The sequence below is a fragment of the Neovison vison genome, chromosome 11 (assembly GCF_020171115.1).
Source record: "Neovison vison isolate M4711 chromosome 11, ASM_NN_V1, whole genome shotgun sequence".
NCBI classification, from domain to species: Eukaryota; Metazoa; Chordata; class Mammalia; order Carnivora; family Mustelidae; genus Neogale; species Neogale vison.
This window is the reverse complement of record NC_058101.1, coordinates 209,969,162-209,996,734: the sequence shown is the minus strand read 5'-3', so window position 1 is coordinate 209,996,734 and position 27,573 is coordinate 209,969,162. Positions and strand designations below refer to the sequence as shown.

Sequence of the window (27,573 nt, the reverse complement as noted above, 5' to 3'; positions counted from 1 at the left end):
GTCTTCTTTGTGAGTGTGTGTGTGTGTGTGTATGTTTGCTTTGTTTTTCTGCATATGAGAACTTTTTCTATATTACCAAGGAGATTTTACCAAAAAGTACAGTATTCAAATTGAAATAAGTCTCAAGTAAGGTTATATGATAACAGGCTTCTATAAACATTTGAAGGTTTTTCAGTGGTTCATAGGAGAAGCTACCGGAGAGCCACAAACAGCAAGTGCTCTCCTTGCTCAGTGGTCTTCTCCAAGGTCGCCTGAGCACGAGTTCACCTTCTCAAGGGCTGTGCACACAGAGGCTGGAGGATGGACAAGACCGTGGGCTTCAGGGTCCAGCCTGGAGGCCTTAAATGGATTCGATCTAGAGCAGGTTCCCGTCTCACACAAGTGCTGTGTTTGGAAGATAAGAACTGGACCAAGTACTTGAGAGTTAAGTAGAAGGCTCTTAGAACACTAATATTTTGTTAGACGTTCAAGATATATAGAATTTAATCCTCCAACAATGCAGAGACTGGATAAATAGTGCAGAAGATAAGGAGTAGTCGTTTTCATCAGCCGGATGTTTACAGCCTGTTTTCACTGGAACATTTAGTTCAGGGCGTCTTTGCTATTTATATGACTTCAGAAGAAATCACAGAAAAACAGAAAGAAATGGAATTGCTAAATAAATTCAATACAATTGCAACTCCTACTAGATAATGTTTTGAAACAAATAAGTTGATTTAATCTTTTTTAAAGGTTCTGTGGCATAAAGAATATAGAGAAACAGCATTTGCTGCACTGATTTCCTGCAAGCTGGTGGCTTCAAGATAAGAAAGCATATCTTCTCTCTATTTCTAAAGGCATTACTCTTTAGAAGCATTAAGACTGATTACCATGAAGTGTTTTAGATCCAGATCCAAATGGAACTATCTCTTCATTAGAGGAATATCTTTGTGGATCTAAAGATAAATCTTAAAAAGTCTTTTGAGATATTTTTGAGAAACCACAGGAAAATCCTTTCCTGAAACAGACATGAGGTTAATAGCGGGGTTTTATTTTTGTGCTTCAGACGTCCGCTGTTACACGTCAATGAACTTATTTCACCGTGTTAGAGAGCAATGTTGAAATGTTTAGAGCAGTGATAGGACTCCTTCACCCCAAAGTGAGCAAAACTTAGTCAAAATGAATCTCGTTTGATGTGTGGAGAGGCACAGGCGAGCAGGACTGTCTCTGTTGCTTGGGATGAGACAGAGTTCCACACCAAACTGGAAGAGAAACGTTGGGTTACCGATCTTTTTCTATTTCTTTAAAGATATTAATCAATAGCACTTTCACTGTTTCCTCCAGGAATAAATGTCTATGGTTCCGTCCATAACTGGAAATGAATTATTACATCATGTGAGCAGCTTTGCAGGAACAAAGTTCTCTTCAGTGAAATGAAGATTGGAAAATTGGATGATCTAAATGCCTTTCAACTTTATGATAGAGACAAGGAATACATTTCATATAATGAAATTGGGTTGGCCTGAAGGCTCTGGGCATTTAGGAATCAAGTGTAGAAATTTTTTCTAAATACTAAGTGTTGTGATGTCATTGAAGACTTTAGTAAACTTTAAAAAAAATAATAGAAGGCATCATAAGAAAGAGAGACCACTAATATTGGAAAGAATATCCTATCAGAGATAACTTGGCTTACCTTGTCTGTATGACAGGATGTGGTTTTTAAAAAATCAACATTAAATGATAGAAAAAGCTATAAAACAAATATTTCTCTAAAAATTCCAACCCAACTAAAGTTTGATAGTTATTTTTGTTGGTACCTCTTTGTTTTCTTTTTTTTTTTCCTCTAATTACTTTATCAGCATAGATACACATCTCCATCAGGGAATATCTTTTATAACAAAACCCTTCTACGTAACCCAGAAACAACGTGTTGTCAGAATGGAAGAGTCTTGGACACACTAGACCATTTCTTTGTCCAGGCCTTAATTGCCCCCAGAAGATGTGTGTGTTTCAAAGCTAAGTTTAGAAGAATTAGGTGGAATTGGCCAACTTTTTGCCATTCATGAAAGCCTTCACCAAAAGGCAATAAAATCATCTAGTTCTTTGTGTTATTCACATCTGATTTTAATAATCTGATTTGGGATTTTAGGCATCTCCACTTACAGAATATTTATTCATTCAACGATCATTATAAACTAAAAAAAAAAAAAAAAAATCCACATTTCTGGCTCTCCTCGACAAATCAGAAGTTTGTGCCACACGAGGTGTGGATTTTGGGGGCAGCAGGTCCTCACCGGCTCTCGGGCTGCTGTTTCTCGCAGACCTTGCTCTTCATGGGTTAGCCCCGCACGGTGCGCTAGAATTTAAGGCTGTCCTTGCTCATGCAGCTTTCTTGACTTGCCCAGCACCCTGTCACAAGGGCATGAACCATTGGGATAGGTACCTGGTTCTTCTTTATAATTTGTGTGCCTGGATTTTGTTTGTCTACTGAATGTTTTCAATTGCATGTCTACGGAAACTGTTCCAATTTAAAGCATGTCAGATACTTAATGTGACTTCAAATAGTAAAACATTTTGAGAAGTTGCCTCTAAGATGAGTGGGGACCTCCTCAGGTGTGACCAGTGAAGCTCTTGCCTCCTCGCCGGTGGCTTTGGTCGAGGTCGGGCAAGCTGGGCTTCCCAGTTCCCCACACCCCAGCAGCTTTGCCTTGATGCATTGCTCAGATGCCCTCACTGCGAACCCAAGAACTAAATAAGACAACAACAAAGACTTAGGTTTCTTTTCTCTTTTTTCCTTTTGTAGAAAGAGAAGCTCAGGCTAATGCATCGGTAAGGCCCGTGGGGACACTTACATCTGACGGCTGTCCGTCAGACACAAATTCGGCAGCTTACCGTCTTACTTTCAGCCAGGAGTGTTGGCACTCTGTGGTCAGACTAGAGTAGTCAAAACCTGCACAAGTCTGAGACCCCTCCCCCTAATGCCTGCCTCCCCTCCGTGGTGATTGAAAATAGCCCTTTGCTTTGCACTGGCGTTGGTAGACTCTTATGTTCTTTCTTTCTGGGCATCCTGAATTACAGTTACTTGGATTTCTTAAATTGACCAGAATTATTGTGAAGGCAGATTTGTTAAAGATTAACACTTTATAGAGAGAAACTTGTAGGAAAGAGACTTGTCCTAGCAACTGAGTGCAAATGACCACATGTCTTTTTCTCTCTCCTATACAAAGTCCCAGAATTCCATCTTGAATATGCAGAGAATATCAAGGTGTAATTATATTGTAAGTTTATAGCTATATTGTCCTCCATGGAAGCCATCTCCAAATGCAAATCTGAGAGACATATTTCCCCCCAAAAAATCACGTTCTTTTCTTTTCTCTTTTCTTTCCTTTTCTTTCTTTCTTCCTTTCTTTCTTTCAGAACAGAAGAAGTCAAAGTTAGGCAGAAATAAATGTAAACAGACCATATGGTACATCAGGTTTCCAGTTCTACTCTTTAGAAGGGCCAAAATTTGCATCAGGATGTGGGAAGAGAAATGTTAGTGTAAGACTGTCTTCACAGATGGCCTTAAAATATTGCTTCACATAAAAGCAATATACAGCGCTGAGTTCTGCAGAAGCTAAATCTTCATTTCTGTCATCTATTCCTTTGCGTTTAAGAGCTAAGTCTGAGGAAGTCAGTATAGTGATTCGTTTCTGGGATTTCCATCACGCATGGCATCGGCTGCCCGCTCGGCCCCTTCACTGTGTGCCGTAGGAGTGTGGCAGGTGGAAATTCACACGCCCGTCTTCTGTCCACGGGAACAACTTTTTAATTTCCTAGGAACCTCGGATCTTGGAGAGTTAGGGGAGTCGGTGTGAAGGTGGGTAGCTCGTGACTGTAAGCTAGGGTGCGTGCTCCTGGCAAGGACTCCGCTGAGTGTCCTGGGGCAGCGGGTGGGTCCCTCCTTCTGGACGGTTTGGGCTTCACCGAGAGCGGTGCAGAGGCAGGAAACGCAGCTCCGTGAGGGAAGCGTCCGAGGCTTACCGAAGAACCCAGCACAGCAGCGGGCCATGTGGGTTAGTAGAGGACAACTCGGGACTCAGAAATTAAGATTCTCCTCACCGTTACACAAGTCGATAAGAACAAAGGAAGTGATCCAGGCTCATGAAACAACACACGGTTCGCAAATACAAAAAACCCAGCCGAGACCCACATTTGGCTTTTCCCTTTTTGAATTCACAACCTTCTTCTTCCCACGCTTCGAGGGGCACTCGACGACCTTCTCTATTTTGTCTTCACTGGTTTTACTACAGCTACTTCCACTCAGTCTCTCTCCTCCTTTCTCATAGGTTTTGACCTAGTAAAGTGTGAGGATCCAGGAGTCCCTAACTATGGCTATAGGATCCGAGACGAAGGCCACTTTACTGACACTGTGGTTCTGTACAGCTGTAACCCGGGCTACGCCATGCACGGCAGCGACACGCTGACCTGCCTCAGTGGTGACCGCAGAGTGTGGGACAAACCGCTGCCTTCCTGCGTCGGTGAGTTGGGCGGCCGGCTTGCAACAGGACACAAACGCACCCCTAAGGGCCGGAGCTCCGGGTGCTTTGGAAGAGGGCAGGATGCTTCTGCGCCCTCTCCAGTTCAGGATCTTTCTTCCAAGATGTACATGTTTTTTCTGGCGTTTTCTTTATGTATGAAAGAAAGATTTCCTGGTCCTATTTTACTGAGACTGTGTGCACGGAACTGTGAGAATTATAACTTGAGTGTTTCATTGTTTTATAGTCTCAACTTGAATTGCAGACGGGGCCGTGTCTTTCCATCAGGATAGTGCTGGGGAACAAGGCAAGGAAAAGGATGATGGCGACACACGAGTCTGATTTTTTTTTGGGGGGGGGGAGCTAGGTGTATAATGTGGATGTGAGGGTTTGGGGTTTCAATTTTAAAATAGCTAAAGTGAAGCCTGTGGGGCCTGGAGTAAGTCTTCTCAAGGGTCTGCATCTCTTACAGCCGAGTGTGGTGGCCAGATCCACGCAGCCACCTCTGGGCGGATCCTGTCTCCCGGCTACCCGGCCCCCTATGACAACAACCTCCACTGCACCTGGATCATAGAGGCAGACCCAGGGAAGACCATCAGGTACCTGTGCTATTTTGCTTTCGAGGACTTTAGAACACGGGAATGTCTTCTATATTTTGTAGTGGAGGTAATAGCACCTCTATTATTATCCGTGATGGGTTTCACATCTGAGTCCAAGAAAAGCATGCAAAGGTGTGCAAAAATTTTTTATTAGCTCATTTATTTCCTTTGGAATTTCTCTAAGAACTGCTATTAAGCCATCTATAAAAAAGAGAAAAATAAATTAAATGTATCAGTTAGCTTTTGCTGTATAACAAACTGGCCCCCAAAGCGTAGTTGCAGAAAGCAGTTCTTTATCTGCCATGACTGTGTGTACTGCCTGCGCAGGGCTGGCCTGGACAGGCTTGTCAGGGTGAGGGTCCAGGACCACCTCACTCGGGTGTGCAGACCTCAGCTGGATGGTCAGGAATGCTTGGGTGTCTTCAGACCAGGCTTCTGTTTTTTTAGCAAAGTATTCATGGTGGAAGGTTTTTGGCAGCAAAAGATGACAGAATTTTCAAGCTTGGGCTTGCATTCATTTGCTAATGTGCCATTTTCCAAAAACAAAAACAAAAACCAAAAAAAAAAAAAAAAAAACCCCAAAACCAAAAAACAAACAAACCTCATCAGCAGGCAAGATAAGGTTTGAAGACATATACTCCATCCCCTACTGGAAGAAAAGCAAACACACCAGAAAGGGGCCTGCATACAGGGATGGAGGACAGACGGCCGTTTGTAATGCACCAAAGCAAGTTTGAGGCAGACCAAGAAAGCATTTCCATCTAAAGTTGCACGTGTAAAGGAAAATCATTTAAAAAGCACAATAAATTGTGCAAGCATTTCTAAAGAAAGCGTTGTATTTCAATGGATGGCTCTCAGTTACTCCAGTAAAGTTTTTATACCAATAAATAAACCAGCAAAAAGTAATCTTTTTAAGTAATTTTCCATGTTCTAGTCAGAAGGCTGTGTCAAAAACCACAGCACATAAATCAAAGAGTAATTTCAGATTAAGTTGTTTCTTAATTATAGTTCTTGACGAACTAGAAGAGGGCATACAGTCCTTTGCAGTGCCTTGTCAAATCGTTTTTCTATCTTCATTAATTTTTCCCTTTTGTTGTAGTTGCTCTGAAATATCTGTACAAAATTTATTGTTTAAAAGTTCTGTCTCAGCCCCAACAGTGCTAATCCCCAGGTCCCTGATACTTTCTCTCCACCTACGTGCCATTATGGCTGTGAGAGACAAAATGGCCAATTCGTCCTCAAACACATGAAGTGGAACAAGTGGGAGGTCAAACCCAGCAACCTCTTTCTGGGGCAGATGAATGGATAGATGTATTGACAAACTACTGAGTTTTGCCTTATTCACAAAAGTCACGCTAGCAACCTTAGCAATGTATGTAAAACAGACATAGACCCACCATACCGTGACTTTATAACTTAGTTCAGTGAAACGGAAAGAAAGCCAAGGGGAGATGCGTGTTGTGTCCCATGACACTCTGTCCCCTTCATGTGCCATTGGTCCTCTGACATTCACCTGCTCTCTTTCATGTCACGACAGGAACACCTTGCAGTCTAAGCTAACATGGCAAGGGCCATTCCCAGTTACAGACCTGAAGAAAAATGATTATTAGTTAAGAGGAACAAGAGAAGCAACCCAAGTCATGTATATAATACAATGTCTTATTTTATAATAACTAATTTAAAAATAAATTTGTGTCCTTGGGGTGCCTGGGTAGCTCAGTCTTTTGAGCATCTAAGTGTTGATTTTAGCTAAGGTCTTGGCGCCCGTGCTCAGCATAGAGTCTGCTTATCCCTCCCCTCCCCCAGCATGAGCCCTCCCGTGCTCTCTCTCACTAAAGTAAGTAAATAAATAAATTCCTTTAAAAAATAGATAAATAAATTTATAGTCTTAATTAAGATAAATGATTAATTAGATAATTATTGATCTATTGGGACAAAAATAAGGTATGTTTGAGTAACAATTTAAAATTGTATTCTTTATGGAAATCAATGTAGTTATTTTTCCATTGAACTAAATAAAACTAAAGATTAGTTTTTAACCTTGAATTCCTGAATGCTTGATCTGAGTATTATAAAACCTACTACACTAGTTTTTATTTTAAAAACTTCCAGGAATTCTTTGGATTGACAAGTTAACTTTACATAAACAGAATATATTTTCTTTTTGGAGGATTTCAAATTTCTGTATCTTTTCACAAGTTCTGTTGTGTCTCGCTTCCTGAGAAATAAAGTGAGCATTATTCTCCTAAATGCAACCCAAGAGAAGAATTCATTCTTTCCCGGTGAATCTAATACTTCATTAACATTTTAATAAGAAAAGAGAAAAGAAAGTAATAAAGAATGACTTGAAGTAATAAAAAATGTACATCTTTTACATCACGAACTGGCTTTGAAGTCCAACCATTAGTATTCTAGGGGGAAGAAAAAGACCTTGGATACTCAGTCTGTTCTGGGAATGTCTTAGGTCTCTTCCCTCTCTTTCTCATATGATAATTAGTCTTGCCAAATTTGTAAACAGATCTTTCTGGTTTAAGCCACAAAGCCCTTCCTAAATAGGGAATGAAGAAGGAAGCATCAGTATTTGTAGTTAATTTACTCAACTTTGTCTCAAAATGTTTTTGGTAATTGCTCTTCATTAAGAAAATATGTATTATTGTTAGAGTGGTACTTAAAAAAAAACAACTTAGAAGTACATGAGGTTCAATGGTAGGCTTAACATAGTACCAATAATACTCCGAAAAATAGGGTCTGGTCTTAGCTTTGATATTGGTTGGCTCGTCACGAAGTCTTAGTTTTTCCACTGGTAACATAGCCAATATTAACTACACCATTTACTTGATAATGAAGAAAACATCAGTTATAGAAACATGAGCCCAGGGATTAATTTAAGTATTAAAAAATTCTTAATATAAATGGAATTCATTATTATGCATTCAGACTATGATTTCTTCAATGTAAGTGTTTTTCACTCTCAAAGAATGAATAAGCAGCAGGACCCCAGAAATTATAAAAGGGATGGTTTCTATACACCTCAGGGCCAATTCTTGCTGGGCCTGTTCTGATTCCACTGGAGCCCAGAGCAATTTCTGATTGCATATTCCTATAACTTTTTGTTCAAGGTAATAGAAGAACCCTAAATAGTTGTTGTTATAGGGCACTTGGGTCTGGGAGAGGTTTGTAATTTTAACATATATTTGATAAAGCAGTTACCTAAGCCGAATTTAATTAAAAGTCTAATCACAAGACATTGTAGTAAATTTAGCCACATTTAGTGTTATATGTAAACATTTCTCTAAGAGACTTCCTGTATTTCACTGCGGAGCACAGCTATAATTTATATAATAAAGGTAACAGTGCTATAAACGTCTTCAGCAAGCAACAGCGGAGGCCACATTTTACATAATCACATGTGTATATTGTTCCTTGGTTTTAATTGGTTTTCTGCAAGTGTAATTGTCTGGAAAACTCACTTTGAAAGTATTTCTGTTCCTAATCATTCACAGGAAATTGCATTTAGAGGTATAGTTGAGGGGAATTCTTTTAGAAAAGCTCACGCACTATTAGAAACATCAGACGTACATCAAAATTTTATCAAGATTGTCACAACTGTCCCTGTGCAGACTTTTACAGAAAGTGAAACGAGGGATGGTGATCCTCATCTTACCTTGGTGTGTCTCCGAGTTGTTTCCTGGTTGTGTTGGGCGGTGGAAACAGTACAGTGGGATTTAGCTTGGAAATCTAGGGATATTTTAATTTATTTTTGACCAGACTTTAAGCTCTCCATGAGAAATAGAGTCTAGAGGAAAATGGCAAGCCAATAGCCTCTATTTATTAGACATTTATGTCCAATCTCAGTGTTGAGCCTTGCTTAGCAAACAGCTAGAAACCCAGGTTGGAAGCCTTTTGATGATAGCAGTTAAGCATATGAGGCCAGAAACAAAACGTCTGAAATTTCTCCTTCCTTATTTAGAACACCACAAGTTATACCTAAGTTTTAGAGATAATGTGAGGAAATAACCAGCCAGGAGAATTTCATCCAGCAAAAGGAAAGAGAACGGTCACACTACCAAGACTCCCATGTCTTGGGCTGTCTTCCAGTCCTTAGTATGGGGCCATGGGGACAGCCATTGTGTTAGGGCACCTCCCCAGCCACTCAGGAGACAGAAAGTTAGAGGTAGGAGAGCTGCAGGCACTCCTCCCTTTGCAGGATCCTGATACACCGAATTTCAGATGTGATTATTTAATTAATACCATTTAATTATTAATTAAATGATTAATTAATTATTTAATTAACTTTAACGACACAATTGAAATTCCAGTAGAAATGTTTGGACTGACTGGAAGAATTGTGTGAAGGACAGACTTCTCTTTTTGCTCTTCTGTTCCCGTATCACTACACAAATCACAGAGGCACATCACAATCACTGGCTGACCAGGTCTTCCGTCAAAGTCCCTGGGGAGTCAGGCACCAAGCATCTGCTCTTCAGGTCGTACACAGACAGCAATGCATGCTGTGTTGCAACCCCGTCTCCCATGAGAAATCCACTTGACATTTTACATCAATAGATCATGAATAAGGGCATTGGCCAAAAAAAGAAGAAGGTATGGGAAAAAAAATAAAGAAGAAGAAGAAAAGTGGGTCACACTTCAAATTCGAGTTGAACGTAGATGGAATTTTGGAGGACTTGACAGTGGAAACATTGGTTTTCCCACTGCGTCAGAAATGAGGACTCCCCACCGATAGACTCTAGACACCTCAACATCTGCCTTTACTACTGTCATTCCTGCTGTTACAATTCCTGCTTCTATATTCCCTATTTCTCTTAATATCCACCTTCCTCCCGCTGGCTGGGGATTCTAATTTTCAATATGATCTTCTACTCTTCCTTATTTCTCCTTCCTTGGTCTCAATATTTCCCCAGATAGAAAATCCAAGATGTCAGTAGATGTCCCACAGCATTCTTCTGGTAATTACATTAGATGTCTTCATAATAAGCACTGAGAAAAAAATAGCTGCATATAGGTCAAAGCCTTGTCATCTCTCCATTTGTTTATCCTCCTTTCTTGTTATCTGCCACTTCCAGTTCCTTACTTAACATGCTCATTACCTGTCTTATTTTAATCTTCTCCCAGCTGACCTTTCCAAAACCATGGCTTACTCTCCCCAATCTCTCAAACGCCCCCCGATGATCAGCTCACATAAGCTCCTTAACCAGAGCGGTAATACCCTCTTTGATTTGGCTTACTGTGCCTTTACAAACTTATCTCTGACTCCTCATGTATATGTTAGTCCCTAATCCCAGCTGTGCTATACCAGCTCTGTCTCTTGACCTCCGCTCTCCCCGTTCTTCCTTGTTGCCTCATCTCCACTTTCTTCCCATCTAGTAGGACCCCGTTAAAATATCAACTCCTCCACAAAGCTTTCACTCTTTTTACCCCATCTAAAAATAACCTAGTTTCTTCTCTGAACTCAGCATTTCTGTCCTATAACAACCTTCCTTCAGACGGGTAGTCTGTGCTAACGTCATAACCATGTATCCAAGGATGGAAGACAAAACTCTTCATATCACAAGCCTCTCTCCCACCCACACTCATGTGACCCTCACATCTCCTTAATTCCATGACTGAAGCTCCCAGATAGCACTTACCGACCCACAATTGCCACTACTCCCCTTGTCCAGACCCTTGTAATGCATGGGACCTGTTAACTGACCATCTTGCAAAGGCTTTCTCTAGTTCACTGTTCTCATTCTAGGGAATATTTTTATTTTCTTTATTAACAATATTAGTTTGTTATGGCTGAATAATGAAGACATATAAAGACATTTTGAAAATTGTAAATAAAAAAAAGTCTTCCGTTATCCCTATAACATACATAATTGTTGACACATGGATACATATCTTACATGTAACTAAGCATATTCTATAGTTGTTAAATATTGTCTCTCTTGTTGGTTATTTATATTATTTCTAGTTTTCAATGTTGTATATAATCATACACCAAATAGTACTACAAGTAAACCTTTGCTTTTATTTGTAATTAATACCTTAGAAACAACAACCACAGAAGTTTTTGCTGGCTCAAACGGTGGAAACATTTTTACATATATTATTACAAATCTTTCTATGATACAAAACTGATCATTTCACCTGCCCACTTAAAAAATTATTTTGTCTGCTTAGTATATGCAGAATAAATTAAAGTCCACTGACATACTATTCGAAGTATCTGTTTTTCCCTTATTTTTGAACTATTAGAAAAGTGTTACAGAAAAATAAGAAGCCTGAAAAGTAGTTTGCTGTCATCCTAGGTGTGAAATAACTACAGTTGGAAATTTTATCTGTATTTCTATAGTTTCTGTATGCAAAAATGAATATATAAAATTCTGTTTATTCATTTATCTATTTATTACATTATTTTTACAAAAATAGTATCATGTCACATAGTATTCTGAGCATTTTTTTGGATAATAAATGTAGGTAGAGTTTTAGGTCCTTCCTAGTGATTCCAACGTATTCTCTCATGTCACTGCATGACATTGTGTTGGCTGAATGTGCCAGCATTTGTTTAAACCACACCCTGTTGGATTATTGGGTTATTGTAGAGTTTCCCCTGTTATCCTCCATGAGGTGTGTGTGCTCATCTAAGTTTTGATGGCCATTACAAAATTGTTTTTAAAACAAATAAAAAAAAATAAAAAGAGTATATATCACCTCCAACAGTGTATGAAAAGGAAGTCTCCACATTTTCACTGAAACCCAACAAAGTCTTTTAATCTTTGTCAATGTGTTAGGCAAAAAAAAAAAAAAAAAAAAAAAAAAAAAAGTCTACAACATTTTATTTGTTGTATTTATTTGCAGATTTTATTTTTTGGCAGTTTTGACGTATTTAGGTATTTATTTATTTCCTCATTTCTGTCCCTCTGTCTTTACTTGAATTTCCTTCCTTCCTTCTCTCTGCCTAACAAGACCTCTTGGAGACATCTTGAGACACAGTGGGACACATGTCTCTCTATGCTGACCGAAAGCTTTATTCGTAACTGCGGATGCTTGTGATTCTGTGCATTGCAATGTGTATGGCTTTTTTGTTTTCTAATGTGTCTGAAATAAGTATGAGTTCTTTTGGGATGATACTATATCTTATTTGATTTTTAAATGTTCCCTGCCTAGTGGTGTAGTGTCTGGCATATTGACCTTTAGTATTTATTTTATTTTAAATGGCTGTGGATTTATTTGTATTTAAATTTTGTTATATTGTATTTATTGTTGAAGACATCAGACATTTTCCAAATTGGCGAATATCACAGCACCAAGGTGCCTGGTTGGTTGGTTGTCTGTGGAAGCTTCTCATCAACGCACATGCTTAGAAGGACACAAGCTACCAGTGTATGGCTTGTCCACACAATAGCACCTTGTGTAACCAGCAACCAGATAAAGAAATAGACTCGCCAAGACACAGCATGTGCCCTTTGAGCTCCATGTGAATCATTCATCCTCAAGGATGATCACTGTGGCCTTCAGATGGTCTGGCCTAATTTGGACGTTGTATAAAATAGAATTATGCAGTGAGATTGGTACGGTATCTTCATTTCTGCAAACTTTGCTCCCACTGATAGAGCTTGATTACGCCATCGCATGAATACACCATCACTTATTTATTCATCCTTCGTGTTGATGGACGTGTGGGTTGTTTTGTCTGGCTTGGGTTGTCATGTTGTCTATGCTTTCATGTAGTATTTGGTGAGCACACGCATGTTTTTCTTTTGGGTCATACCTGGGACTAGAATGTCTAAGTAATGGTGAGTTCTGTGCTCAGCCCCTGGTAGATTCCACCGAATGACCTTCCAGAGTGTTCATACCAGCTCCAATCCCAGACATGTGAGGTTTCCAGGTTCTCCACCTTCCAACCACCCTTGGCACTGACTTATCTTTTTCATTGTAGTCATTCCGGTGGGTGTGTAGTTTTAATTTGCATATTTCTGATCAAGTCTTAATTTGCATTCTCTGATTAGCCTTTGGAATATCCTCTTTTAGGAATTGCCAGTTGAAGTCTTTTGACCTTTTTATTTTCCTGGATCAGATTGCCTCTTTTACTTAGTGATGTGTGTATAGTTTTTATATATTCTGAATACAATTATTGGCTAATTATAGGTTTAGCACTTACCTTTATACTCTATGGTCAGTCTTTTGGTATCATAATGTCTTTTGATAAACACAGGTTCTTAATTTCCATGACTCAACTTTATTTTTTATTCATTTTTCTTTTATAATTAGTGGGTTTCTTACATATTTTTAAATTGTGTTATGTCAGATGCTTTTTGGAGCTGTTAGTATTTGGGAGTCCAGATTAAGAAATTCTGCATCTCCAAAATTGTAAAAATATTACCTGAGGTTTTCTTGCAGATTTATTTTACTTTCCACATTATGTCTCTGTTTCAACTTGAATTGATTTTCATGTATGTATGAAAAATATTCAAGTATTTTATTATTGTTGCTGTAGTCATTGGTGAAATTAAATTGGCCATTTGTTAAAAAGTCAATCTTTCTTCATTGCATGTTACAATGCAATCTTTATCATTATCCAGATCTATATATATATATATAGCTCTGTAGGTATTTTTCTATCTTAATTACTTAATTATTTGTAATAAGTCTTGATAACCAGTGTTATAATCCTCCATCTTTGGTCTTTGTAATGTAGATTGATGTAACTATCTTGTCCTTTTGCTTTTCCATATTTAGTTTAGAAAGATTTGTTACAGTCTACAAAATAAATTTGTAGGACTTGATTAGAATCACATTATATCCATAGATCAATTTAAGGAAAACTTACATCATTTACAGTGCTGAATATTCTGATTCCTAACATGGTGCTTGGAATATTTATTTAGACCTTATATAACTTGTTTTTTTTTTTCTTTTTTAAGACTTTATTTATTTATTTGACAGAGAAAGATCACAAGGAGGCAGAAAGGTAGACAGTGAGAGAGAGAGAGAGAAAGAGAGAAGCAGGCTTCCCGCTGAGCAGAGAGCCCGACGTGGGGCTCAGTCCCAGGACCCTGAGATCATGACCCTAGCTGCAGGCAGTGGCTTAACCCATTGAGCCACCCAGGCGCCCCTACTTGTTTTGATAATGCTTTGTAGTTTTCTGTGTGGAGGTCTTGCAGATCTTTTGTTGGAATTACTCCTACCTACAGGATTTCTTAATATTAACGTAAATAGTATTTTTATGTCATTTTGCATTGGTGGCTGCTATATGAAAACAAAGTATATTTTTGTATTTATCTTTTATAAATTCTCTTATTAATTCTAAGCATTTGTAGGTTTTTGAGTTTTCTTTATGCATATAGGCATGTTATCTACAATAATAAGTGTTTATTTTCTTTTTCCCAAGTCTTATGCTTTTGTTTGTCTTATTGCAACGGCTACAATCTCCAGAATAATGTTAATTAGAAATGGTCATAGTGGACCTCACTGTTCTGTTCCCAATCACAGTGAGAAAACTCTTAACTGTCCCTCAGTAAATAAAATTTAATTATACAAAATAACTCCTCTATATAGAAAAAATAATAAATAATAAATTTTATCATCTAAAGTTATAAAATTCTCCTAAAATCTATAGGAAAATTATTTAAATTAATAAATAAAATTATTTATACAAGACAATTAAACATCATAGTATTCCATATTTCTTTTTTTCACTTAGCTATATTTTACAGACTTCTCTCTAGATAGATAAGTAGGTAGATAGATATATCAATATGTCAATATTTACTGGACTTTTAATACCTTTGTTGTTGACCATTTATCTTATTTTCAATTTAGCACCAATTTAAAAATATTTTGTTAAATGTAGGATGTATATTTCTGTATGTTTGTCTATATTGAGCTCTTGGAGTCAATTTCGATAATCTGTATTTTCTAGAAAACAATTTCACATGTAGTTCAAAGTGTATTGCCAGATTTATATACAGAGACATTACTTAGTTTCCTCCTTTTCTTCTTTTTTTTGTTAGGTTTTTTAAAAAATTTTTAACAAAAATTACTATAAGCACACAGTATAAAAGTATATAGTCAGTTCTACAGTGGACAGTTACATAAATAGCTCATAATTCTATAGCGATAATTATTCCCTACACCATCTTAAATTCTGGAATTGATAGACAATGTGAGTTTTGCAGTTAATAAGTCTAATATGTCCTGAGCAGTATGAGTGGAAATCAGTGACCACCTAGATACATTCTAGTAAGACTGAGAGACAGCAAAGGCAAGGTGAGCTAACGAACAGGCAAAGAAAGCAAGGCCTCTATTAATTAGCCTGATAAAAGACATCTTAGCAATACAGACTAAAAGGAGATCTTTGAAGAACTAAAGGGAAATAACCATTGATCTGGAATTCTGTCCTCAAACTGTCATTCCTTACTAAAGCTTCCTGTTATGCAGTTATTAACACAAAAAATAGCACTAGATTTTGTTTAGTGGAAATATTTTGTTTACCAGAAATATATGATAGTTAGGAACTTTCACTCAGCTAAGAACATAATTTAATATATACATGAATGGATTATATGGAGACATTGGAAATGGCACAGTACACTACTTAGAACTCTATATGACCCATAGATCAAGCAGATAACAAATCTTAAAGAAGATCTGAACTATGCAGTTATTGGACTAATTTTTAGAAGATATTCAATCTCCAGTTAGAACCTGCACATTCCATTCAAGTAAGTATGAAACGTACATAAACATGATCACGTACTAGGAACAAACTGTAAGTAAATACACAGAATTATTCTCTTTTATGCCCCATATGCTGACCAAAATGGGATAGAAATAGAAATCTACAGCAAAAAAGTAATGTAGGGGAAGAAAACACTCCCCGTCTCCCCTTGTAGCTTCTTGGGCTGCTCTAATCATGACTCTGACATAAGGCTGATGAACAGGAGAAAAACCAAATTTAATTTACATGTGCAGAAACCGCATTGGACATGTGAGACTCTAAGAACTGGCTAGATCAGGCAGTTTTTACAGCTTTTATACAAGGAGATAATCCATGAAGAATTCACAAGACAAAGGAGTTGGGACTTGGGGTTAGGTGTTAGTGAGGAAGTCGCAGGTTTGGCTGCACAGCCTAGTCAGCCCTAGGTTCCCTCTCCTTGGTGGGAAGGATGTCTCTCTTCCTGGTACAGGAGGGTACGTCTCACAGCGGACGTTTATCTCCTGCTTTTAGGGTGATGGGGGAGTGAAAGTGTCCCTCTTGCATAACCTGTTTCTTAAGCAACTTTAATTCAAAATAATCAATGTTCTGTACTGTAAGGTGACTAACATAACACAATTAAAAAAACCCCCCCCACACACAATATTCAAATGTGGTGTATTGGAGTTAGCAGATTCTGCTCCTCTAAAAAAATGCATGATTAATAATTTCATACTTAATTTATAGCACAGGATGCACATATTAGAAAAATACGGGAACCTGAAAATCAACAAGTTTCTAGCTAATGGTGCATATAAAATAGTATCAGAGTAAATTCACAGAAGTAGAAATGAAAAACCAAATAATGTGTAAGAAATTAATGAGAGAAGCAATAGAGGAAATTAACGAACCCACAAACTGGCTTTTGAAAAGGTATCATTGAGTAGACCAATAAGTGAAGTGATTTATTAAGATAAAATATAGGAGGCCCAAATAATTAACATTAGGAATGGAAATAAAAATATACCCATGTGGTAGAGATGAGTTTTTAGAAAATATAAGAAAATGATAGATTATAATATATCAATATATTAGAAAAATTTCCGGTCAAAAGAAAAATAAGGCAGTAGTTTGATTCACTTAATGAGGCTAAAAGAACCTGTGTCCAATGGCAAGAAAGCATAAGAAATAGAAATTAAGACCTAACTCTGTAATTCATTCTATTATTTAAAAAATAACTATATGATTTTATAAAAAGATGTAGAAAAAATAACTTAGCAGAATTTAGTACTTTTTTTTTAAAAGATTTTATTTATTTGAGATCGAGAGAGAGAACATGAGTGGGATTGGGAGGTCAGAGAGAGAAGCAGGCTCTCCACCGAGCAGGGAGTCTGATGCGGGGCTCGATCCCAGGATCCTGGGATCATGACCTGAGCCGAAGGCAGAGACTTAACCCACTGAGCCCTCCCCAGTGTCCCTAAAATCTAATACTTCTTCATGATCCACTACAGAGCAAACTAAAACAGAACCCTCCTACCATGGGAAGCAGTAGCGATTTTTCTTAAAATGATAAAAGTTTGTGATGAAATCTTTCAACAAATAATATAATATAATATAATATAATACAATACAATAAGAAGAATGACAAAAGAGGTAGCACGTTGCAAACGTGGGAAACCTGTGTGTTCAGGAAATTCAAAGCCTGGGTCTCTCCTTTCCTTCAGCCACGTCCTTTGACAGCCTCTAACAACCCGTCTGTGCTGAGACACACACATTCACTATTTCCATCCAGACGCTTTTCAAAACTCACGGTTCATATGAACAGCTCTGTCCTGACCGCCTCTACTCATGCCAAGTTCGAATCTCGAACCCGACACGTGCAAAGCCCGTCCTCTGGTCTTCCCCATCCCACAAAACCTCCCCCACTTACTGTTTCTCAGCTCACTTGATGGCAGCGCTGCCTTTGTATTTTTGAAGAAGGAAGCCTGCAGTGGCCTTGCTCTCTATGTGTCCCGTATGTGCCTCATCCACTGCCGGTCCTCCCCTCAGAATGTGCCCGGAGCGGGACCTCCACTCTGTATCTCCACCGTCGGCTTGTGTCACCCCCTGGGATGCTTCCGTGCTTCCCTCCCCTGCCCCCGGACGGCGCAGCTGGTGCCCTGGACTCTGCGTTGCCTCCTTCTCTCCCCACGTGTGTTTGCCACCCACAAACACACAGTCTGCCTCCCTCCTGTGCGGAGTCCTGGTTTCGGGTATTCGCTGGCCCCTCGCGTCACCGTGCCGGCGCCCTGATGGCAGGCTCTCTGTTTCATTCTCTGATGATTCCGAAACTTCTGGAAGAGTGCTGGGTACACAGCTGGTGATCCATACATGTTTGTTGAAATGCTGACCAGGCTGAAAGAGGGGTGCCTTAGAGACACAAAAATGGGTTCTACCCATGAGAAATCAGGGAAATGGAATCTGCACAGGCCACCTCAACCAGCAGATGCTTATGTTCCCAGCCCCAGAGTGAGTAACGTCAGATATTGACAAAGATGGGCCCGAACAAAGCTATGCATGCATTACGGAGAGACTAACCACCGACTGTCCCTCGGCAGAGCAGCTTCTAGATTGTTTCTGAGCCTGGAAAGACCCTGGTGAGTCCACAGGCTGCTTCTGGCAGCACTGCCGAGACTGAGATGTGCCAATGGGACGACTCTTGTGCAGCACGGTGTAGACACGTGGTAGCACCGTGTAGAGCATAGACACGTAGGAGCACCGTGTAGAGGTGTAGACACGTAGGAGCACGGTGTAGAGCGTAGACACGTAGGAGCACCGTGTAGAGGCGTAGACACATAGGAGCACCGTGTAGAGGCGTAGACACGTAGGAGCACCGTGTAGAGGCGTAGACACGTGGTAGCACGGTGTAGAGCGTAGACACGTAGGAGCACCGTGTAGAGGCATAGACACGTAGGAGCACTGTGTAGAGGTGTAGACACAATGTAGCACGGTGTAGAGCGTAGACACATAGGATCACTGTGTTGTACGACCGAAGCTCATGTGATGCTGTGTGCCCAGTACACCTCGACAAAAATAAACAAACACACATGCACACAATAGATAAAATGCAGAAGCAAACTCCTTTTCAGTAGATGACTAGAAAAATAAAGCACTTTTGCATGCTTGTGAAGTGGACTAAGAAAACCTACATTTTCTGGGATAGAGAGAAAGAGACTTTCATGTAACGCTGACTGCAAAAAGCAGCTTGGAGGGGCCCATGCCAGACCAAAATGGCATCTCTTATGCAACCAGTGTTGAATGTACAAATTAGGACCCTATATTGCCTGGGGATCTATATGCACACCACGGCAGTGAAAATCACCGAAACGTAAACGGAACAGGGTCTGTGAACGTTTCAGAACGTGGACTGAGAGGAAGAACAGACGAATTAGTGGAAGGCGTGGCAGTGGGGCTGTGTCTTTAGGGTTTTGTTTTAAAGATCTGAAGCATGTCGGGCAACAGGTGAGCGCGGGCGGCAGTGGGCTCCGAGTGTCGGCTACCCTCTGTACTTCCTTCTGTACTCAAAATATTTCATATGGAACGCCTTGAAAATGTGCCGCGGAGCACGTACTTTCTACAAGTTGAGACAGACACTTTCTTTGAATATATAATATGCAGAGAAGAAATTATCGGGGCCCGTGTCCCTATTTCCTTCTGTCATTTGTTGTGATGTTTGTCATCTCCCGGGCGGTTTTGTGGAACAAGCAGTGAGGGAGAAACTGGAAAGCGAGGCAGCCCGGAGATGCTGGCAGCTGAGCTCCCTGCCGTCTCCCCCTGACCTCGGCCGCCGCTAGGAGCGAGCTTTCCAGACCCAGAGGTGTTCCCCTCGCTTTGGGAAGGGCCTCGACGGCTGGTCAAGGTGTGTTAAAATGTTATCCAGAAAGGAGTCCCTACGACACTTTCCCGCCTTCGTGTCTGTCGTGCACACACTGTGTCTCTCTGAAAACGCACTTGCTAGAAGGAATCCCGGTGGCAGGTGGGATGGTGAGGACTCAAGCACCCGTCCTCGTGCGGGACCCTCGTCGCCGGTGTGTGTCCCGGGCACGCACGCTGCCCCCCAGTGGGGCATCTCGGGAACCGCACGGACGCCTGTAAAAACCCTTGATTTGCTTAAAGCAAAGCGAAGTCAAACTCCCCCTGCTTTGGGAGGCTGAGAAAGCTTTGAGTCATACAAAGAACGGGCAGTCTCGGAAGGAATTGTTTGGGTCCTTGAATACGTAGCTCAGCGCAGAGCCCCGCAGGCTCCGTGTCCTGCACCTGCCCAGGTAACTCTCACTTGCCTGCGGGGACACGTGTGTCTGAGGCTTCTCGGGTCTGAGGGGCCGGGGTGGCGCGGGGGGCCGTCCCGGCAGTCAGCACCGGCTCTGCTCTCTCCACAGCCTGCACTTCATCGTGTTCGACACGGAGACGGCCCACGACACCCTGAAGGTGTGGGACGGCCCGCGCGACAGCGACATCCTGCTCAAGGAGTGGAGCGGCTCCCTGCTCCCCGAGGACATCCACAGCACGTTCAGCGCCCTCACGCTGCAGTTCGACAGCGACTTCTTCATCAGCAAGTCGGGCTTCTCCATCCAGTTCTCAAGTAGGTGCCGGCCGCCTCCCGTCTGCGCGCGGGCGCCCGTCTGCCGGGTCGCCAGACCTCGCTGCCCGTGCTCGGGCCTCCCCCGCGTGCAGGTCGCTTCTGTTGAGCGTCGTGATGTGACCTTTGGAACGGGCAGGGGGAGAGAAAGGTGGTGTCCCTGGCCAGATAGGGCGAGCGAGGCATCTCCGTAGTTACAGGAAAACAGAGACGTGTCTTTTTTTTTTTTTTTTTTAAGATTTTTATTTATTTATTTGACAGAGAGAGATCACAAGGAGGCAGAGAGGCAGGCAGAGAAAGAGGAGGAAGCAGGTCCCCGCAGAGCAGAGAGCCCGATGTGGGGCTCGATCCCAGGACCCTGAGATCATGACCCGAGCCGAAGGCAGCGGCTTAACCCACTGAGCCACCCAGGCGCCCCAAGACGTGTCATTTTAAAGGCTTCAGATGACCAGCAGAATGGGGGCCCCGGACGAGGCTGGTCTCTACCCAAATGGGAACTTGGTCTCGGGTGGCCCCGTAAACCTGCACCAACACCAGGCCCCCCGTCACCCCACTCTGTGCTATGACGTCCCCAAGAAGTGCAGCTGCTCATCAGACGGGAGGGCCTGCCGTCCGCTCCTGCAGAGACGGGCCCTGCGTTGCCCCTCCTCCGGGCCAGGGTTTCAGGTAGTTGGTGTGACGGAGTTATCCTAGCCGGGTCGCCCGTGGGACCTCGCACGTGCACACTGGAGCTCTTACCCCCTGAGGAGACATTCCACCTTTACCGTCAGGCCCACTTTTTTTTTTTTTTTTTTTTAAAGATTTTATTTATTTATTTGACAGAGAGAAATCACAAGTAGACTGAGAGACAGGCAGAGAGAGAGAGAGGGAAGCAGGCTCCCTGCTGAGCAGAGAGCCCGATACGGGACTCGATCCCAGGACCCTGAGATCATGACCTGAGCCGAAGGCAGCGGCTTAACCCACTGAGCCACCCAGGCGCCCCAGGCCCACTTTTTAACGAGCAGTTTCCCAGGAAGGAAGGAGCGCAGGGACTTCATGGACGCTGACCCTCTGAGCACCTGTCACCTCGCACCCTCTGGAGAGGTCGTGGACCTTGGTGGTGCGCAGGGTCGGCCATGAAACAGGTGAGATTCGCACACAAGCACATTCCCCTTCAGCTATTCTCTCGGCAGGCCACTGGTGAACCACTTTTAGGATTTACATAAGAAAGTGGACTTAGTGCTCCATGCAAGCCGTGCCCTCTATAATACCCACCACCTGGAGCACTGGGTGTGGTGAAAAAATAATGAATAATGTTTTTCTGAAAATAAATAAATTGGAAAAAAAAAAAAGAAAAGAAAGTGGACTTAGCTCAGTGTAATGTTTTAAAAGGTTGCTAATAAAAATGAAATTATCATCTGCACAATTTTTAATCTCCGGTTTCACTGAGCTTCCAGTGCAGTGATTTGCAAACATGTGCTAAATTTTCCACTGGCCTGTTGTAAAAATATTTGAGGTAATTTTGTTCCAGCTAACCTGGTTTAGGGGAAAACATTCCTTTATTCTATGATTTTTGCTCTTTTTATCTTCAGAAATGGAGATGAGTAGATGGTAGATGTGTGACTCATTGCCCTTATCTGGCAAACCTAAAAGTTGGCAACGCAATGAGGTGGTGTTTGTTTCTCTCTCCTACTCATTCCATCGTTACCTCGACTTTTTTAAAATACATGATTATTTAGAGCACGTTTAGGTGCACAGCAAAAGGGAAGGGAAAATACAGAGGTTTCCCATCTGCACCCCCCTCACGCACAGCCTCCCTGTGATCATTGGTGGTGACATGTCATCACCCACAGGCGTGGTTCCCTTGGGGTTCACTGTTGGCGGTTGACGTTCTGTGGGTTTAGAAACAGGGATAATGCCGTGTGTCCACCATTATAGTACCACACAGAGTAGTTTCACTCCCTAAAAGTCCTCTGTGTCCTGAGTACCCATCCCTCGCCGGCACCCTCCACCCCTGACAGACCCTTTACGGCCTCCAGAGCTCTGGTTTCCCCAGGCCGTCCTGGAGTTGGAGTCCTACAGTGTGTGGTTTCTCAGACGGGCTCTGTCGCTGGGCGACATGCATTTAAGGCTCTTCCGCGTCTCTTCACCGCTTCACTCATCCCTTTTTAGTGATGGAAGATATTTCATTGTCCACATGGGCCACAGCTCATTCATCACTCGCTACCGAAGAGCATCTCGGTCACTTACACGTTCTGGCGACTGGGAATCGTGGCTCTGAGCATTCTTGTGCAGGATTGTGTGTGGGGGCACGTTTTCCGTTCATGTTGGCCAATGCCGAGGACTAGGACTGATGGATTGTAGGGTGATGGGGTGTACGGTTTTGTTACTGGCCTTTTTAAAAGTTCCCCTTTATAAAATTCTTACAGAACCCAGAAAACACTTATTTTCCTGTGTTCCTTCATGATTTCCCTCTCTTCAAAAGACAACTTCCTAGTTTTTTTTAATAGGCCCTTTATTATAGTTATTTGAGAATCATAGATGTTTTGATTCTCCTTGTTAATTAATTAATCAATATGTTGATTTTTAAGAAAGTGATCAACATGAACACACCCATTAAAATTCCTACAGAAATGAAACTTAGTTATTTTTTAATAAATTCAGTATTCAAAATCCAGTTTGAACCATGTGAAATTGTCATTTTTGTAGATAAAAATGTTTGACAGTTGGCAATTTCATAAAGTTTGACAAGACCTTGCACAAGAACTTTCCCTCCCCAGCTTCCAGCTGATGAGTCCGTGAGTCTGGTATGCTCTGGAAAATTCCATGTTAGGAGCAAAAATATACTGCTGACTCTGAGGCTTTTTTGTGAATGGATTACTTCAAGGTTGTCTTTAAAACTCTATAAAAAGGAGAAAGAAACAAGACATACAAACTTTGTTTGGCCTAATTTAGAAAAATTAACCTTGGACCCTAAGTAAGGAAATGTGGGTTTCTGTCTTAACCTCTAAAGGTCTGTGACTGGCCTCTTGTCTCTGTCCTTTTTGCTTTATTTGTGAATTGAAGATACGGCACCAATTTCTAAGGACCTTTGCATTTCCAAGACTCTGTATTCCGTATTGTACATTTTCCCTTTGCCTTATAGATTATTCTTTTCCAATTCTCAGGCTGCTCTCTGACCCTAGGAGTGAACTAGTCTTCTGTACTGTTGGGATTCATCCAGTGGGGAGCTCTGGCAGGACATGAGAGATACCAGGGAAAGAGAGGGGTCATGGTTCCTATATACCCTGTTCCCTCCCTGCTGGTCTCCCAGGGTTGGCTCTGTCCCCCAAGTCCGAGCTCAGTGCTTGTCTCAAGAAGCCATCCACGTTCTTTTCTAGTTCTTATACCCAGTTCCCAGGAACCACACTTCTACCTGGGACTGACCTTTGAAAGAAACCCTTTCTAATTATCCTATCAGAATTGTGCAGTATGTTTTGTGTTGGATCCCCACAAATACAGTTCTATAAGCAACATCGGCAAGCACATGAGATGGTCAAGGGTGTGTTCCACTCTCCCGGTTATTAGCACCAATCCCGTTCTCATTTTTCTGAGCGAACTTATATCCAGTTCAAGCTCCCATGTGTTAAGATCAATGAGAACCCTGATGTCCGCTGACTCCCCGGAGCTCCCTCCCCATTCTGGTGCGTGTGGACATCAGAGATGTATTCCTCGGGGTGCATGGGGAGGACCAGGTCCTCTCTGTCCTTGGGTGTTACTGCTACTCTTGTGTCCCCACATGGTCCTGGTCTGTCCAGGTGCCATTTCTCTTGGCAACCACCCTGATCTGTCTCATGTGGGCTCTCTCTGTAGACCACAGGCTGGAACATGGGCCGTCGTCCGGCCATCTCCACAGCCAAGATGCTCCGTGAACCACACAGCAAAATCTGTCACTTCGGGAATACCAGCAGGAGTGGGACACTGTGTGTCTGAGAACTTGATGAAAAGTTGACTCTTAAGCCTGGGTTACTAACTTGTCAGAGTTTGCCCAGGACTTGCCTGATTTTTTAGCAAAGAAGTTCCTGAAACCCTTTAGTCATATTATAAAACGAACACCCCCATGTTCCAGGAACTTCTTCCAGCCCCAGCAAACTGGGACAGCTGGTCACCCTACCCACACCCATGACCCATGTGCCACTGTCCATCTCTCCAGTCCCAGAGCCTTCCTTTCTCCACTGGAGGTCCCAGCAAGAAAACTAATTCAAGCTGGAGTCTTTCCAAACCAAAGGCTTAGTCTCTTCAAAATCTGCAAAAGAACTGTCCAGACCAAGAGGGCTTTGCTCCTCTTCTGTACCGAGAGGAAGGAAAAGTCCATGTATGTGCTTCTGTGATCTTGAGACAGGGGAAAAAAAAAAAAGAAAAAGAAAAAGAAAGGAAGAAAGGAAAAGAAGAAAGAAAGCCTACTTAATGTATGTTACATTGTTTTACCACTCATGAGTCGAGCTCACGTTAAATCTGAAGTATGAGCACAGCTCTGTGGGTTCAAAGTAAAATTTAAAATGATGGAGCTGAAAAGGAGTGTTTTCCTCATGGAATTGATGTTTCAAGTATGACCACTGTTGCCAGGCAGGAGTGCCGTTTATCCACTAGTATTAAATCAGAGTTTTCTTGATGAACCATTTTGACTTGATAGTATGCCAATAGCTTGTGAGCTAAGAATTACAGGTGTCACTGAAATATCAGAGGGAGATACTCGTTCGGCCATTGGTTTTCTTAGGGACATTTGAATCATCAGATTTTAAATAAATTTGGGGCATAGGAATGGGACATCAGGGCTGCTGTACCTCACAGGCACATAACTCCACGGTAAGTTGGAGCTTTGTGATTTTATCGGACGTGTCCCTGTCCCCACAACACCGTCGTCCACTGTTCCAGGCTTCCCTTTCTCTCTTAGTCCTCCTGCGTCCGGTGGCCTCCCTACGGCAGCCTTCTTTGCTGGTTTTCCTCTTCCTTCCCCCAAACTGTAAAGGCTGGATGTCCCCAGGGTGACATCATGCGTTTCTTCTCGACCGGCATTCCATCCTAAGGTTCTGTGAGCCGCGCTCCCGTCACCCCCCTCCGCCGAGCGCTGGCTGTCTAGTCGGCCCCGCTGTCCGCGCTGACGCAGAGACACAGAGCAGGCAACTTGACCCACGACACTTGACCGCACTTCTCATCAGTCCTGTCCCGAGCCTCATGTTCTTGAAGCCTTCCCTGTCACAGCAGATGCCAACGGCACTCTGAGAGTGGCTCGGGGTAAAGCCTTTGTTTTCATAAATCTCTTTGTTTCACATCCCACGTATCGTCCAGCAACAAATTCAGTCGGGTCCGTAGTCACAGCCCCAGTTCCAACAGTCCTCTCAGCCTGTACCCCTGCCACCTCGGTCTGAGCCGTCTGGGATCGGGCTGAGCTGTCGCAGTCAATGAACTGGCTTCTCCTCTCCTGTCCCTGCCCACTTCCTCATTCACCCGAGCACGGGAGCAGGACGCGCCGTGAGTGGGGCAGCTCAGATGACACCTCACTTCTGGCCGGCACTCGCCACCGCCTCCCATCCCAAAAAGACACATTCCTGATTCTTCCTACTGCCAACGCGAAGGCTCTGAAATCTCCTGGGCAAACGTCCCCGCATCCAGATTCTCCACGTCACCCACAGTCACTGCCCCCCACCCTGTCAAGCCCCTTGTACCGGGCGCTCCGGCAGGACAGCCCCCTCCCTCGGTATGCCCGCATATACGGTGTACGTTCGTTTTACTCCTTGCGTCCAGACCCCCTCCTCTCTGCTGGCTCCGTGAACCCCAGTGTCGCCGCAGCCGCCTTTTAAGGTTGGCTTAGCAGGTGAGTCATTGGTCTCTTAACCGTCTCCCAGCCCAAGACCCACATACCTGTTCCCGCGCTCACAGCGAGAAGCCTGTTTGCAGTCAGCACACTGCGTTCCTGGAGGGCAGATGGTGTTTGTACTTCTGCAACATGATGGATAATTAGTGGCTAAAACGTATTTGCTAATTGAATATGCTTGAAAATATTAGGGTGACTGTGATGGCTCTGCAGACACTACGTGCCTCTATGGGGGATGTCGTCTTTTGCATTAACTTTAGCTTCATTCAAAATTTCTGAAAGAAGATTTTAATAGTGCATATTTAAGTGCTGATTTTAATATTATGATTCTTTCACTTCTGGATTTGTTTTTACCCAGTGTTGACAGTTAAGATAAATTATCTTCTCGTAATGTTTATTATCAGGAGTTCAGTGGCCAGATATGGCTGCATTTTGACTAGTTAAGAACACATTATAAAAATGCAGTCAAAGTCAGGCATTTTTGCTGACCATTTGCGTTTTGTAATTATTTAGGAAATTATTTATCCTTGATTCCTTCATGTCTTGATGCCATTTAGAAACAAGGCAGAACATTTTCATTTTATCAAGCTTAATACCCATTTTGAAAACGAATACGGTTTAATCCATCATTTGATACATTTTGTTATTTCATTAAGGCATGGTCGTTTTTTCTGTGCGCTGAAATGATTTTGGGCCGGAAACAGTCATTGCTTATTGTCAGCTCTGCGTGTCTGCACGTGTTTCATGACGACCGACGGAGAAGGGAAGGACCTCTCGCTTCCCCATGTGTGTGTTTACTTCACCGGACCGTAAGGCCAGGCTTCCTGTGCTAGGAAATGAGCTGCTGATGCTCACGAGATAAGCAAACCCCATTAAAGGCCCTTGTCCTGCTCGCTCGGCACAGCGTGTAAACATGAGAACATGCGCTGACTAGTGCGATTATGCTAATCGTAATCAGACTAACACTTTTCATTAAAGCTTAATTACCACTTAATCATGCATAAAATGCAAGAAAATGGAGTTCAGCACACAAAACTGACCTTTCCTCCGAGGGTTGAATAAACTTCCAGCCAGCCTTCCGTGGTCCGGACAGCCCGCTCCTCTGTCTCCGGGAGCTCTAGAGCCACTTGGCATCTCAGATTTTCTGAGACTGAATTCTTCGTAAATCTCGACTGTAACTTAGTGGCTACATGACATCTCTTCCTAATTTGCTTTATTGAAAGATAATTTAATAGGTACACTTTTATGTTAAAAAAAAAAAACCCTCATCCGTTGTTCGTGATAGGAGAGCCCACGGGGACTGCCGGATGCAGATCGGCGTGGGATCG

General features: G+C 42.2%; 1 protein-coding gene across 1 annotated transcript in view; it reads left to right on the top strand.

Annotated features, from left to right (window-relative positions):
* CSMD1 (CUB and Sushi multiple domains 1) overlaps positions 1-27,573 on the top strand; it is a 732,674-nt gene that overhangs the window by 418,475 nt on the left and 286,626 nt on the right. The window contains exons 19-21 of the mRNA XM_044225749.1: positions 4,308-4,499; positions 4,969-5,095; positions 20,213-20,415. Coding sequence (XP_044081684.1) covers positions 4,308-4,499; positions 4,969-5,095; positions 20,213-20,415 — 522 coding nt within the window. The remainder of the gene's footprint in view (positions 1-4,307; positions 4,500-4,968; positions 5,096-20,212; positions 20,416-27,573) is intronic.